At 51.0% G+C, this 15,936-nt stretch overlaps 1 protein-coding gene across 5 annotated transcripts in view; it reads left to right on the top strand.

Moving 5' to 3' along the window:
• LDLRAD3 (low density lipoprotein receptor class A domain containing 3) overlaps positions 1–14,301 on the top strand; it is a 228,242-nt gene extending 213,941 nt beyond the window's left edge. For all 5 annotated transcript variants that reach the window (XM_055301209.1, XM_055301213.1, XM_055301210.1 and 2 more), the window contains 2 exons: positions 10,632–10,977; positions 11,356–14,301. In XM_055301209.1, the coding sequence (XP_055157184.1) occupies positions 10,632–10,977; positions 11,356–11,572 (563 nt within the window). In that variant the 3' untranslated portion in view covers positions 11,573–14,301. The remainder of the gene's footprint in view (positions 1–10,631; positions 10,978–11,355) is intronic.
• The last annotated feature ends 1,635 nt before the right edge of the window (positions 14,302–15,936 follow it).

Raw genomic sequence — 15,936 nt, 5'->3', positions numbered from 1 at the left:
TCTGCACTGCGGGCTGCAGCGTGCTTGGGCCTGGCCCCCCCGCGTCCCCCGTCCCCCACATCCTACAGCTCCCCGCTCCCTGCATGAGCAGGAAGGGCTGGGGTGAGCGGCAGCCCCGCGGGCACCCGGGAAAGCTCTAGATAGATCCTGCTCTGGGCCGGGCTGGCCCGGGGCTAGGAGGGCGGTGGGAGGAAGGGGAGCCAAGCGGAAGGTGCCCCTGGGAAGTGGAAGGTGCGGGGCGGTGAGCGGCGCAGAGCCCGGGCAAGTCCCGGGTCCCCAGGCCACCTCAGGAGAGGAGCCTGCGTGCTCTGGCTGCAGGCGCCCAGCCCTGTGCTGGGGGGGGAGCTGCGTGACTCTGGGAAGGGGTGACGTTGCCCCCATCTAATTGATGACAGGGGAGGTTCTGGAAGGACGGGGCCCTGTTTTTGTACCAAATCCTTGCCCCATCCTCTACAGTCCTGGGCTGGCACAGCTTACACCTCGTGAATCTCTGGGTGTTGGTCGGACACGCCAGGGCTCAGGTCGCAGCTCTGTCACTTTCTGGCTGTGTGACCCAGGACTCATGACCTGACGTCTCTGAGATGTTCCCACCTGTGAGGCTGAGCTCCTGGCCACGAAGCACTTGGCACATTGGTGTTTAGTCTCACATGGAGGACGCAGGGGCCTGTGGCAGGAGGACCACACACTGAGACCAGACTTTGAGAGCCACCAGAGTTAGAGACCCTCTGCCCACTTTCTCCCACGCAGCATCTTAGGCGTTGGGGACACGGTGATGACTGAGCAGGATACGGCCCTGCCCACCCAGTTACATTCCAGTAGGGAAGAGGTGATTGCATACAAATACGGTGGACGGTGACAGGTGGGGACAAGGGCTGTGACAGAAGATAAGGCCAGAGGAGGGAGGGGACAGATGGAGAGGCTTGGCGGTGGCTCAGAAAGTCTTCCCACTGACACCGATCTGGGGGCAGGGACTTGGGTGGGATAGTGTGTGAGTCATGCAGATTCCCGGGAAGCAGCATTCAGAGCAGAGAACATGCAGCACGGGCAAAGGCCCTGGGGCAGGCATGTGCTTGGCGTGTAGCAAGCCAGCTTCCAGAACGTGGGGAAGGCGCTTTTCGGGAATATGACGGGTATCCTGTTCATCTCAGCACCGAGGTTGGGGAAGTAGCCATGTCCCCCCATGAACATGTCTCTGAAAGCCGCTGAGAAGTCCCATACCACAGCCGTCGGTCACAGCTAGGCTCTGTAGGGGCGCCCGGGTGGCTCAGTCGGTTAAGCATCCAGCTCTTGATTTCGGCGCAGGTCGTGGTGTCAGGGTTGTGAGATGGAGCCCACGTCGGGCTCTGTGCTGGTGGCGGAACCTGTTTAAGGTTCTCTCTCTCCCTCTACCCCTCCCCCTTCCTTCCCTTAAAAAAATAAATAAATAAAATAACTAGGGTTTGTTGAGTGTTTACTGTGTGCCAGACCCTGTTCTAAACTTTTTAAATGTATTTTCTCTTTTTATCCATAATCAACCTATGAGGTGGGTTCTACTGTTATCCTGTTTCACAGATGAGGGCACAGAGAGGTAAAGTAACCTGATCTAGGTCACACAGCTCATAAGTGACAGAGCCGAGAATTATATCTAAACAATTCGGCTTCCAGGGACACCTGGGTAACTCAGCCGTCAGCCCAGGCCATGACCCTGGAGTCCCGGGATCGAGTCCCACATCGGGCTCCCCGCATGGAGCCTGCTTCTCCCTCTGCCTGTGTCTCTGCCCCCCCCTCTCTGTGTGTCTCATGAATAAATAAATAAAATCTTTAAAAAAAAATAAATAACTAAGGCATTGGACCACGTGGTCCAGTTACTTCATCTGCCTGGGTTCCCATTTCCTCTTCTGTAACATGGTCCGCTTCACAGGCTGGCGTACACGCCATTACAAACTACACAGGCTGGATGGCTTAAAACACTAGAAAGGTATTTGCTCGCTGTTCTGGGGGCCAGAGGCCCCAGATTAGAGCCCTGGCGGGGTGGCCCTTGGTGGGGGCTCTGAGGGGAATCCATCCGTGTGTCTCTCCTGGCTCCTGGCGGCTGCCTACCATTGTGGACAGTCCTTGGCTGGGGCTGCACGACTTCCGTCTGTGCCTCCACTTGACACAGCCTACTCCCTCGTCTGCGTTGTGTCGTCTCCTTTTCTCTCTCTCAGGACACTCATCATCGGATGGAAAGCCCACTCATTTCAAGATGGTCTCATCTTGAGAGCTCTCCCTTAGTTTTACCTGCAGAGACCCTTAGTCTAAATAGAGTCGGAGATTCCAAATGGACATATCTTTGGGGGGGACGCCATCGAACTTGCAGTAGATGGTGTAAAGGATTGTAAGAGTGAATATAATACAACACAGAAGATGCTCCAGTAGGGCAAGAACTGCTGTCATCATGATGATATTATTATTACTGTGTTTCCAAGTCCAAAGCAAATATGGATGGTGGTGGTGGTTGGTATTATTAATGTTCTTATTTAGTTTGAATCAGGAGTAGGGTACAGCTCACAGGGCAAATAGTGTTTCTCTGCCTGGCCCTGGACTTTTCCCCATACCTCCGAGGGTTGGTGCTGGGAACCCGAGGCAGGGGACCCTGTGGAGTCTGAATGCCTGGCTGACGAGGACTATGTGAGCCATTGAGGGTCCTTGGTTTGAGAATTGAATTTTACAAGAATCACATGGTGACACAGACAGGAGGCTGAAGACGGAAAGAGCCCCACGAGGCAGTTTGTCTTCCTGGCCTGGGCGTGGATGTGGCTGCACAGATGGAGCCCAGAAGCAGAGGCTGGAGAAACACCACGCGGCAGAAATGGACCACACATGCTGGCTCCGTGTGGACGGAGTAAAGGAGAGAGATCAAGACAACCCGAATGCTCAGACCCAGGAGAACAGATGGCTGAGGGAATGACCGGCATCTGGGAGTCTGTCCTAAGAAATTGCATCCGTGGCCACAGGTCACTAATTTATTCAGCAGCTGTGTTGAGCACCAACTGTAGAATGGCCGAGAAAGCGAGCCTGGTCCCACCCTCGTGGCTCTCACGGTCTGCTTGGTCTACCTGCGTGTTGCTGGAGCGTGGCTGGTAACAGCAACAACAACAGCAAAGACCAGGAAGCCACCTACGTGGACCTCGGCAGGGTGTTAGTCTTAGTTGTGATGCATCTATAGACTGGGATCCGACACAGCTACTCGTTAACAAAGGTGTGGGCAGGTGGGAAGAGATGTCCGTGCGCGGAAATATCTGCACGGCAGGAACAAAAGTACTTGTGTGTGTGGACGCGCGTAGAGAATAGTTTTGAAGGGTACACCCTGCAGATCAAGAAACTATGGCCAGTGAGCCAAGCTGCTGCCTGTTTATGTAAATGAAATTGCATTGGGACACAGCCGTCCTTTTTCGCCGGTGGAGCTCGTCTGCAGCTGACTTGGTATGACAGCGTGAAGCTGAAGTGGTCGTGACTGAAGCTGTGTGCCACGGAGCATGAAATATCTGCTACCCAGCCCTTGACGGAAAAAGCTGGCCAGAAGTCTACACTAGGCTCCGTTCTAGTAGGTTTGGAGGAGGGAGGGCAATGAACATTTCTATTTTGCATTTAAGTTTAATGGATTTTTAAATTTTTTATTTATTTATTCATGGGAGACTGAGAGAGAGGCAGAGACACAGGCAGAGGGAAAAGCAGGCTCCATGCGGGGAGCCCTATGCGGGACTCGATCCCAGGATCCTGAGATCATGACCTGAGCCGAAGGGAGACACTCAACCACTGAGCCACCCAGGTGCCCCTTAATGAATTCTTTTTATCCCCTCCACACACATTCTTAATGAATTTTCATAATCAGAAATAAAGTTCAGTTGGGGAAAAAATAACAAAAGCATACAGGACTCACAACACCTAATTTTGAGACTTACTGTAAAGCCCCGTTACCAACACACGTATACGCATGAAGGTTGGTATATGGTTCAATCAGACAATAGAGAATCTAGAAATAGACCCAGACTTGTATGCTCAATTTTCAGTGCTAAGGTAATTCAATAGGAAAGCATAGGCTTTCAGAAAACAAATGGTGCTGGAACAATTGATTATCCAAAGGGAGAGGGGCAGAGAACATTAAACTTCACTTCGTACCATAAACAAAAATTAATTTGCAGGTGGATCCGAGAAGTAAACGTAGGAACTAAAGCTGTGAAGCTGCTACTAGGCAAAGGTTTCTTGGATAGAGTACAAAAAACAGGACGTAAGAGAGATCATGAATACAATAGACTTCATTAAAAAAAAATTTTTTTTAGACCCTCACCTTAAAAAAGACTCTGTGAAGTAGAGGAAGAGACAAGCCACCAACTGGGAAGAAAATACTTACAAAGAGCATTTCTGGAGAAGGGCTCGTATCCTTGAACATACAAAGGATCCTCGCTGCTCACTAGATAGTCAACCCGCCAGATTTTAAAATGGGCAAGAGATTTGAAGAGACACTTCAGCAGGGGCACCTGGGTGGCTCAGGGGTTGAGCATCTGCCTTCGGCTCAGGGTGTGACCCCGGGGTCCTTCATCGGGCTCCCCGCAGGGAGCCTGCTTCTCCCTCTGCCTGTATCTCTGCCTCTGTGTCTCTCATGGATAAATGTCTTTAAAAAAAAAAAAAAGGGAGAAGGACACTTAAGCAGAGAAGATCTCCAGGTGGCATATCAGCATGTGAACAGAGGCTCCACATCATTAGCCCCCGGGAAATGCAACGTAAAATAGCCCCCCGGAAATGCAACGTAAAACCAGCGAGCCACCGCTTCACACCTGCTAGGAGGGCTGCGGGTGAAGACCAGCCCCCTGCAGTGCTGGTGAGGGTGCAGAGGTCTGGGGGGAGGCAGGATGCTGGGGCCACCTTGAAGAAACAGGGGCAGAGGTTCTTTTTTTTTTTTTTTTTTTTATGATAGGCACACAGTGAGAGAGAGAGCGAGGCAGAGACACAGGCAGAGGGAGAAGCAGGCTCCATGCACCAGGAGCCTGATGTGGGATTCGATCCCGGGTCTCCAGGATCGCACCCTGGGCCAAAGGCAGGCGCTAAACCGCTGCGCCACCCAGGGATCCCAGGGGCAGAGGTTCTTATAAAGTTATACATACCCCTCCCCTGCGATCCAGCGGCCTCACCCTTAAGGTGTAAACCCAGGAAATAGGAAAATGTACATCCGTGCACAGACCTACACTCCAGAAACTGGAAACAACCTGGTTCCCTCCGTCAACATGAACTGTGATCCCTGCATGCAACGGAACACGACTCCGCATTCTGAGGGAGGCGGTGCTGATACCCAGAAGCGTGAGTGAACCTCAGAAGCATCATGCCAAGCGGAGGAAGCAGATGCTACAGGCTCCGTCCTGTATGATTCAAGTGACAAGCCTTGCTGGAAAAAGTGAATCTGTCTGGACAGAAAACAGAAGAGTGTTTTCCAGGGGCGGTGAATTGACTGCAAAGGAGCCCAGCCCCGGAGACCTTCTGGGGAGGGATGCAGAGGGATGGATGGAAAGGTTCAGGTCTCGTGTGTGGTCGCAGTTATGCAGCCGGTTCGTTCTGTGAAACTCCTCTAACCACATATTTTTTAAAAGGGGGCATTGGATTGCGTGTCAATTACATATGCTTCAGTCAATCTGACTTTTTATTTTATTTTTTTAAATATTTATTTATTCATGAGAGACACACAGAGGCAGAGACACAGGCAGAGGGAGAAGCAGGCTCCCTGCGGGGAGCTCAACGCAGGGCTCAATCCCAGGACCCCAGGGTCATGCCCTGAGCCAAAAGCAGGCACTCAACCGCTGAGCCACCCAGGCGCCCCCTAACCTGACTTTTTAAGATACGTAATCTGGAGTAAAATAGGCTTTAAAAGGCACACCGGAGTTGACCTTCCAGAGGAGTGGTAAGGAGTCATTTGGAATGGGCAGTTAACATTCCAGAACAGGACTCCAGAGGTGAGGTGGGAGGCATTGGTGCCATCCTTGGGAAGTGTGAGCCAGTGGGCGTTCTCAAGGGAGTGAGTGAGACCCCAAGGGATCCTCACATTAACAGGGGAAGGCAGAACGAAAGCAAACTGAGACGTCCCCTTCAGGCTAGGCCGTAGCACAGGTGGTGGACAGTAGGCATGGTTTTAGAAGGGACAACACAGGACAAGGAGTAGAACGTAGGAAGGAGTCAACACATCTCCCTTCACCTCCTTTCTCCACCTTGCGAGCTACCGGCGTTACCAGTTCTGTGTGTTTGCCTAGAAATAGTGCATGCCTTCTCTGATGAACTTTGCTGCTTCTCACGGATCAGCGTATCTTTCAGATTTTCCGCACAAGTATATACAGAGCTGCCCTAATTTTGTAAATAAGTGTGGTATTGTATGGACGCGCCATGGTTAGTTCGGGCCGGCCGCAGCTGGTAGGTAGGTAGATGTTCAGGTCGCTTCTGATCTGTGTGCTATTACAAGTGGTGCCTCAGTTCATACTAATATTAAAAAGTGATTTCTCGTCTGTGTGAGTCTGTCTACTAAATAGAATCTTGAGAGCGGGATGGCCAGGCCAGAGGACACGTACGTTCTTATTTTGATGTGTATCCCACCACCCTGAGTTGTACCGGTTCACTCCTCGCCCTCCCCGCCACCAGCCGTGCATGAATAATTTACACCTATTTTCCCAAGACCCAGGGGGCATAGTGGGAACTCCAGCTTTGCCTTTGCCAGTGTGATAGGTGAGAAACTGTATCTTACAGGAAATGTGATTTGCTTCTGGAGGAAGGACTATGTTAGAAGCCAAGGAACACCAGGTCTCCAGCGTCAGCTGCCCTTGGGCCTCCGTCAGGCCAGCCCGTGCCTGTGAGTTAGAAAAAGGCGCTCGTCCTCGGGACCCTCGACTGGCATCTGCAGGAAAACTGTTGTGATCACTGCAAATCTGTGATGGCTCTGAGGCAGAGGACAGCCTGGAGTCAGGACAGCGCGGCCTGCTCTCCCACAGGCAGCAGCGGGAGCTCCTGGCGGTTTTGAGAGCGCGCTGGTCTCTGGGCGGTAACCAGATCGCCTGCAATTAGTGCTGTGGAAGCGGCAGCAGCGGGACAGGAATCCCGGCCGTCTGACAGTGGAGCGTGAGGGCATCAGCTTGAGGGGCGGCCAGAATAAATGGAAACTTCATTATCCGTGGATTATGCACTTAGAACTCAGGTCCCAGGCAACTCTGATATTAGTAATTTGGCCAGCGGGCTCATTAAGCTCTTAAGAAAAGTGAATCTAGTTAATGAATTAATACAAGATGACATTTTACATACAGAGCAAGAACGAGACCAGGCTCCACTGAATTATGGAACATCATAATTTCTCGTGTAAATGTGATTGCCGCTTCTCGCCTGCCAAAGTGGGCAGATCTGGAGAGAGCCTGCTTTCGGAGACGTAAATGAGACCGTTAAGATTTGCAATCATTTCATATCCCATTCATTTTAAAGCACTCCCTCTTGCACGCTTAGAACTTCGAGTGGTTGCACGGAAGTCAGTGTCTTAAAATCTCCGGACCTGTTTGTTTCCTGAAGGCGGTTCCGCCGGCTTTTCGTTTATTAGGAGACACCTCTCTCTAAAAAGAAATGCACTCAGTCCCTACTCCCTTCTCCATTCTGTGCCCTCACCAAGGGGACTCTCTCCCCGCCTCTGCCTCTGGTCCAGAGAAGTTGGGGAGGATAAGGGAAAAGAACACGAGCACTCAGAATTAGCATTAGCCAGTTTGAGATGATGGAAAGTTCTAGAGACGGGTGGCGGTGAACGTGAATGTACTTCATGCCACTGGACCCTTAAAAATGGGGAGAATGGGAAATGTTGTAAGTTATGTATATATTTTACCACAATGAAGAAGCAAGAAGAGAGACACCCGGGTGACTCAGCAGTTGAGCATCTGCCTTCTGCCTAGAGTGTGATCCTGGAGACCGGGGATCGAGTCCCACATCGGGCTCCCTTCATGGAGCCTCCTTCTCCCTCTGCCTGTGTCTCTGCCTCTCTGTCTGTGTCTCTCGGGAATAAATAAATAAAATCTTTATATAAAAATAAAAAGGGAGAAAACCTGGCCCTGAGGGCAAACCTTGGCCAGGCATAGTATTTTACCCTATAACCCAGGAATCCAGGACTTGGCTACTGTGATTCACCTGCCACCGCCACCCCCATTCTAAACTTAAAGGGCCTGAGGCTCCCAGGAGTGCAGCCACTTGCTTGGGCAGCAGCTAGAAATGATGGCCCCAGGACTCGACCCCTCGACTCTGTGCTGGAGACCACAAAATAAAGAGGATGTTTTATTTTAAGCCTGAGCTCTGAAGCAGAACACACACACACACGCATGCACTCCCATCCAGTTTTTAGTCCACTGCATTGAAAGCAGACACAACTCCAGCAGCACCCCCAGAGTGCCACAGCTCACTGTCTCCGGAAGAGTCCCAAACCTGCCTGCCTCCCCACCCCCCCACCCCCCCGCTGCCAAAGGTCTAGGACCTTTCTGTCATCATCGGAAGCAGTGACCTACAGGAGCATCGAAGCTTCTCGCCCCTGTTTGAGTGTGGCCGGAAAGGGAATGAACATGAGGCCTGGAGCTTGAGGGGGAAGGCTCTTCGTTTGTCTGCGATTGAGGTTGTTTTGAGAGTCGAGAGATGTTTCGATCAGGAAAGGAAAGATCGCCAGTTTCCCAGCGCGTGGTTTTTCTGATGGACAAATATCTGGGTTTGAGGCCTCGCTCCTCTACTTGCATCTTTTTTTTTTTAAAGGTATTATTCATTTATGATAGTCACAGAGAGAGAGAGAGAGAGAGGCAGAGACACAGGCAGAGGGAGAAGCAGGCTCCATGCACCGGGAGCCCGACGTGGGATTCGATCTCGGGTCTCCAGGATCGCGCCCTGGGCCAAAGGCAGGCGCTAAACCGCTGCACCACCCAGGGATCCCCCTCTACTTGCATCTTATGTGAACTTAGGCAAGTTAATTCACCTCTGAGTCCATTTGCTGTCTGGGAAATAGGACTGATAAAATAATAATAGGACCTGCCTTACTGAGGTGCGCGAACACACAGGTATTTTTCGCACTGAGTTGAAGGCATGTGTTGAGTGCGCTCTGTGTCAGGCCCCATCCTGCGTCCTGGGGATACCGTGATGAACGGGACAGGTGCACGTCTATAAACGAGGGATCAGTGAAGCTTCGCCCACCTCCAGGACACGGGGCCCGAGCAGACGGCGGTTGCTACGGCTGCTGCTACTTCACATCTGCATTTTTCCTGTATATCCACTGAAACCTCACAGCTTCAGAGGGAGGGGGAACAGGCCCAGGAAGTGGCCACCAGATTTGCTCACTTGGGCTGTGTTTATTCTTCCAACTGGGCCACGACAGCGGGTGGTTGTGGTTCTTCTGCAGAGATGGGAGGTCCCTGGCTCTCTGAGGAGGGACCGAGCTGGTTTCCTGGGCCAGCCTGGGCCGTGTCTTGGTTGCCAGGTATGTCCCACTGACTGGGAAGCCCTTCACCTGAGTATTGGGATCATGGCTTATTAGTACACTTGGAGAGGAGGGTGTTGGCAACCTAAGGGGGTAGGATGGGTCCCAGACTTTTGCCTGAAGGTCTTAGGGGGATGCTTGCAGGTTAGCTAGCGGGTCTGGTTAGAGGGCTGCAGGACACACAGTGTGAGGGACAAGCCTCTGATGTCAGACCACTGGGCTCAAATCACGCATGGCTCTTTACCTCCTAACCCTGTGACCCTCATCAGGGGGCCTAGACTCTCTGAGATTCACCTCCCTCATTTTAAAAAGAAGGCAGTGACAGCACCTAATTCCTGGAGTTGCTGTGAGGCAAGCAGAGGGGATAAAGTACATGTTTGCCTGTTTTGAGCACATACCACATGGCACCGTGTGTCCGCTCTTGTCCTGAGTGCCCCATCACTATTCACTGATTTCATGCTCACGACAGCCCAGTCAGGTGGGCACTGTTACTATCTCTGTTTTATTGATGAGGAAGTCACAGCATGGAGATGTTGCCACTTTACAAGGGGCACATAGTAAGTTCCAGAAGGCACAGAAGCTGGGATTGGAACGTAGTCTGGCTCCAGGGGCCATGATGGTAGCTTATGCTGTGTGTTTCTCAATCTGGAAAGCCTGGCATAAGGCCTTGGTGTAAAAATAAACACTCTGCAGACATGAGGAACCCAGACACACCGTCTGGCATTCCTCAGATGTTATATTACAAACTTCTGGTGAGTTTCTAGCAAATTTCCAGCCCTCCACAACCATTAATCCATTTTCTGTCTTTATAAATTTGCCTTTCCTGAACATTTCATATAAATGGAATCCTACAGTACTTGGCCTTTTGTGTTTGGCTTATTTGCCATGGCGTAATGTTTTTTGAGGTTCATCCATGTTATGACACATATCAGTACTTTTGATGGCCAAATAATATTCCAAGGTGTGGCTTTCCCACATTTTACTTATCCCTTCACCAGTCCCTGGACATTGGTGTGGTTCCCACTTTCTGGCTGCTGCTGTTGCGAATTACGTCGCTACGAACATTTGCATGCACTCTCTGGGACGGACTTGAGCGGAAGAGTAAACCAAAATGCTAACCTCTCTCCTTCTGTCTCCCCTCTGGGTTTCTCAGAACCAGGCAGCGGGCAGGTGTTTGTGACGTCAGAGAACCAGCTCGTGTACTACCCCAGCATCACCTACGCCATCATCGGCAGCTCTGTCATCTTCGTGCTGGTGGTGGCCCTGCTGGCGCTGGTCTTGCACCACCAGCGGAAGAGGAACAACCTCATGACGCTGCCTGTGCACCGGCTGCAGCATCCCGTGCTGCTCTCCCGCCTGGTGGTCCTGGACCACCCCCACCACTGCAACGTCACCTACAACGTCAACAACGGCATCCAATACGTGGCCAGCCAGGCCGAGCAGAATGCATCGGAAGTGGGCTCCCCGCCGTCCTACTCAGAGGCCCTACTGGACCAAAGGTGCGTATGCCGGGTAGCAGAGGTGGGGGGAGGGAGGTTATTGATGGGGAAAGCGGAGTATGTGCCTGCACCTGAGATCCCAGGGCTTGCCGGGAGCCTGCCAATGGTTGATCCCGAACAGTGGGGGCCCCCTAGGCCCCAGGGCCCCTCGCTGGAGCGGGGCAGCCTCCGCCCAGGCCCCCCAGAGCCCCCCACGGGTCACTGCCGTCAGGCACACGGCAGCACCACACACCGACTGTTTTCCGGTCCCTCGGTCCTGCTGCAGGGGTCCCCTGAGACCTCGGATGGCCGTCCTGCGGGGTGGGCAGCAGCAAGCCACAGAAAGGGCCTGGGCTCCTGACCCCCGGCCCCCCGCCACCCCCGCCTCTCCCTTTGCAGACCCGCCTGGTACGACCTCCCTCCGCCGCCCTACTCCTCGGACACCGAGTCCCTGAACCAAGGCGACCTGCCCCCCTACCGCTCACGCTCCGGCAGCACCGACAGCGCCGGCTCCCAGGCGGCCAGCAGCCTGCTGAGTGCCGACGACAGCGGCCCCCCCGACGGCACCGCGGGCCCCCGGGACCCCGAGCCTGGCCAGGCCGCTGCGCGCGTATGAACCCGGCGCTTCCAGAGTCCACGTGGGCTCATCTGCTCCGACTGTTACCATCCTGACAACACCCGCTCGTGGGAAGCCCCTCGGGGCGCCTCCAGGAGGGATGTAGGGTGTCAGCGTCCCTCCTTTCCCCTGCCCGCCCCCTCCCCGCCCCAGATTTCAGGGATAGTCTTTGGAGGGAGGCCTGGCGTTTCTCCGACCTCGGGGTGACCTGATACACGGTGCAGCTCTGCTGGGCGGCCACTCGTCCGTCGGGGCCCAGGATCACGACCTCACTCGTCACCTCGCCCCTCTGCTACTGGTGGCGTCCCGCCGAACAGGCAGCCCTAGATTGCAGGTGGGGGACAACGCGGTGCTTCCACATCGTGTCGCATGTTCCGAAGGGCAGGAGACGCTGGACCGCACTCCCGGGGGGGCGCTACCTCACAGCTCCGTTGGGGTTTGGGCCGATGATCGCCCAGGAGGCCCTCAGGCTGGCCGCCCTGGCACGAATGCAGGTGAGCGCCACACTCTGCCCGCGCTGTCCTGCAGGCTGCCCTCGTGCACTGGAGGCGTTGGCCTGAGGACACATCGGCCCTGGCGTACACCCTTCAGCCATCGGCAGTGCCGGTGTGGTTCTCTGACCGACTCTGAAACCCCCGACTCTGGCCAGATTCGGGCTTTAAAAGCTTGCCCAGGAATCCTCACTGTGCATTTTCTCGGCAGCGTCTGGCATCAGCCTCATCCCAAAGTAGGCAGGGAGCCCCTGCCATAGATTCATACGCGTACTCAGCTCCTAAAATGCCTGGGTCTGCTTCGGTCCCCAGTCCTTCCCTGGCTTCTGGATTGTCACCGCAGCCCTTTCCCCGAGCTGTGACCTGCCCAGAGCCAAGGGGTGAGGGCCCAACTTGAATTGGCCAAAAATTGGGTCTGGTCCACACCCGGCCTGTCTTGCCCACTCCTGCAGCCTTCCACACTCGCTTCCTACGTGACCGTAACACCCAGAAGTCGTTTTACCTGTGCATTTGGACCTGAGGCCACTGTGGTTTCTGACACACCCGAGAACCATATTCAGTACCTCCCACCAGAGCTCCTGGCTCCCTGTGCTGCACACACTCCCCTTCCCAGGGCCCAGAAACCAGCACCCTGATTTAGAGTTAGGGTTAGGGTCAGGGTCAGGCTTCTTCTGACTTGCCATAGTTCCTCCTCTAAAAGACGTGGACAGTAGACAATTTGGAGTCAAGATTTGCCATTCGGACTTTTTTTTTAATCTCTTAGAAATGCATTTGAAACAGTGTGTTTGTTTTTTCCCTTCTAGTTAAGGGATTATTTATATGTATAGGAAAGCTGTCTGTCTGTTTGTTTTTCCCTTAGTGAGGTCCAAAGAGAGATCACACCTTTGTCCCGCTAAGCCTTGATACGAAGTCACACTCCCGGCTGACCCGTGTACCAGGTGTGTGTGCATTGTTGCACTTTGAGTTATTATTTATCGAGTTCTTGAAGGATGCAGAAAGAGGGATGCCTTTCTCCCTCGGTTCAGTCTCTGTGTTTATGCTAGCTTTCCTCTTCCTCTGTGGCCAGCCCGCCATGGGGCCAACTCCCTGGAGAAATAGTGGGTAGAAGCATGGGCGTTAGTTGGCAAGAAACCACGCTTGACCCAGGGGGGTGCAAAACTGGAACCAGGTGGGACCAGTCCAGGCAGCTCTCACCCCTTCAGGACTTCTTTCCACAGTAGAAGAAATTTTCAGCCACCTCCGTGATGCACATTTTAATGAAGCCTGCAGGAGTGGGGGACGGCGTGGCATTTAGTGATCCTATTCTCTGGACTTTTTTTTTTTTTTAATCCAATCCAAACTGTGTTAGAGGAAAGCTAGCCACTTGGTGATTTCTTTCTTTCTTTTTTAAGTTAAAAAAAAAGGAGCCTAGTTGCGTCTTTCATTTTTTTAAATAACACGAGTTATTTTCCGAGTAATCCAATAAAGAAAGAACTTTTGATGGCAGCCAGAGTGTGTTAGGAACCCTGGCTGAGCATTTCATCTCCTGTGAGTCAGAATGGCTTTATTTTTTCTCCCTTTGATGGGCCTGTGCTTCTTTCTGGTATTTTGGAAGTTGTTTAGAGGAAGGGATTCTAATTTTAATTAATTGTGCAGTGAATTAATCTCACTTGCTTTTCTGCTTCCAGATATCTTAGGAAAAACAAATGGTCTTAGTAGATAAGAAAGCCTATTAATGTTTTTTTTTAATAAACACAGGGACATTTTTATTATAGATGTGATTTTTTTTAATGAATCTTCTTAAAAAATATATAAATAGGACACCAAAGCTGCAGGGATTTTTTTCCTGTTTTTTTTTTTTTTAATCTCCCTACTCTAGATGGCAAATAAGTGGCCAGCAATATTTTTTTAACTCATTCCATCCAGGATATTTTTTTAGACATTGCCTAAATCTACACCAAGCAGAAAACTATCGCTGCTCTTTTTTCTCAAATGAGACCAGCAAGTTCTTTTTATTTTAGAGTTAAAATTCACATCACGGTAACCTATGGCTTATCCCTTGACTCAACTCACTACTCTGAAATTGACTTGTTTAAAAAAATGCTACAAAGTGGTTGACAAATAGTGTGCGATGTTCAAAGTTGATGTAAACTGGAAAGTTTGTGTGGTTGCTTTTTGTGTTTTGGTTAGGTTTTGGTTTGGGTTTTTGTTTTTTTTTAATTTTTATACTTTCAAATAAACTTGCAGTTTCATTCTTTCTATTGGTGTGAATGTTTCTTAACCCATGTCTGGCCTCTGTGGCATTACGAAGAACGAACGGTCACATCTCATGGCTTCTGGAGTTAATTTGTGCTATCCTAAAATGAGAAAAAGGAAGAGTATAGTGACGGGACCTCAAAATATGATGATAGCTTGTGTGGCTGAAATACAGAAGTGAAGTCACGGACACCAGTTAGCATCATGGGCCCCCGGGATGTCAGTTCAGAAGATGGACATTAGTTTCTGTCACTAGGGTGCCATTTGAGGGAAAAGGACGAGTGACTGTGACAGCTGAAACAGGTTCTGACCACATATTCAGGGGCACTCAATAGCCCTTGCACAGGTAGGCTGGTCATTAGTTTTGAATCCCACTGGCTCAGACTGGCCCCACCAGTGATGGTAACTTCTTTTATGCTTCTCTTAGTCTCATTTTGGAACCATGTGCTAATTGATGCTACATGAATAGTTTCCACAGAAAGTCAAGATGCCCAAGAGATCACCCATGAGCAGGAGAAATAACCCTGGCCTTGGCCAAGATTGAACTCCACATGGATTTCTAAACATAGAATGCACAGAACCAAGGTTTAGGTCATGTATTCGTCCCCAGATGTCTCAAAAAGAAGACTGGGCTATCAGAGAGTGGTATCCCAAGTATATGCCAGGCCATGTCCTGCCCCAAGTGGTCTAGGGTAGACCTTCCCAAGCAGTTGGTCAAGGTTTGTCAAGATATCAACTCCTCATCTCTGAGAGAACCATTCTTTACTGGGTGGCAGGATGGAATGATTGAAAAGCACTAATCTAGAGCAAAAATAAGTAAACATTTTGTGTAAAGGGCCAGATCCTAAATATTTTTGGCTCTACAGCCATATGGTCTCTGTAGCAATGACAAAAGCAGCCATAGATGATAAATAAGTGGGTGTTGGTGTGTTCCAATAAAACTCTTTATGAAAATAGGTAGCTGGCTGAATTTTAGCCCATGGGTTAGAGTTCCCCAACCCTTGATATAAAAGAGCATTCCATGGGCAACCGGGTGGGTCAGCGGTTTAGTGCAGCCTTCAGCCAAGGGCATGATCCTGGAGACCCAGGATCAAGTCCCACATCGGGCTCCCTGCATGGAGCCTGCTTCACCCTCTGCCTGTGTCTCTGCCTCTCTCTCTCTCTCTCTCTCTCTCTCTCTCTCTCTCTCTCTCTCCCTCTCCCTCCCTCTCCCTCTCTCTACTCTCTCTGTTTCTCATGAATAAATAAATAAAATCTTTAAAAAAAAAAAAGCATTCCTACGTTGGATTCATGAATCCAATCCTCAGAGGCATCCTAGAAAAGAAAAGTATGTTAATGGCCTGGAATATTAGAAACCCTGAAAATGGCGCTAATCTCCAAAAAAATTAAAAATAGAAGAAGCTATGAGACAAGCAATTCAAGGACCTGTAAAATTAATTTTAACTGACCCTATAAGCTCTTTTCCAGTGAATAAGAAAATAAAATCAAGATGAATAGAGGCTTTCCCAATGAGGTCCTCAACATTTGGTTTGAATGCAGAGGTCCAAGTCAAAAAATTACTACGGATTCTCTAACATGATAAACTGACACAACAGTCTGTCTTTCAGAGAAAAGTCCATGGGAATGAGTGCTCTGAGA

Source organism: Nyctereutes procyonoides, unplaced genomic scaffold (assembly GCF_905146905.1).
Source record: "Nyctereutes procyonoides isolate TBG_1078 unplaced genomic scaffold, NYPRO_anot_genome, whole genome shotgun sequence".
In the NCBI taxonomy this organism is placed as follows: Eukaryota; Metazoa; Chordata; class Mammalia; order Carnivora; family Canidae; genus Nyctereutes; species Nyctereutes procyonoides.
This window is presented reverse-complemented; position numbering and strand designations above follow the sequence as displayed.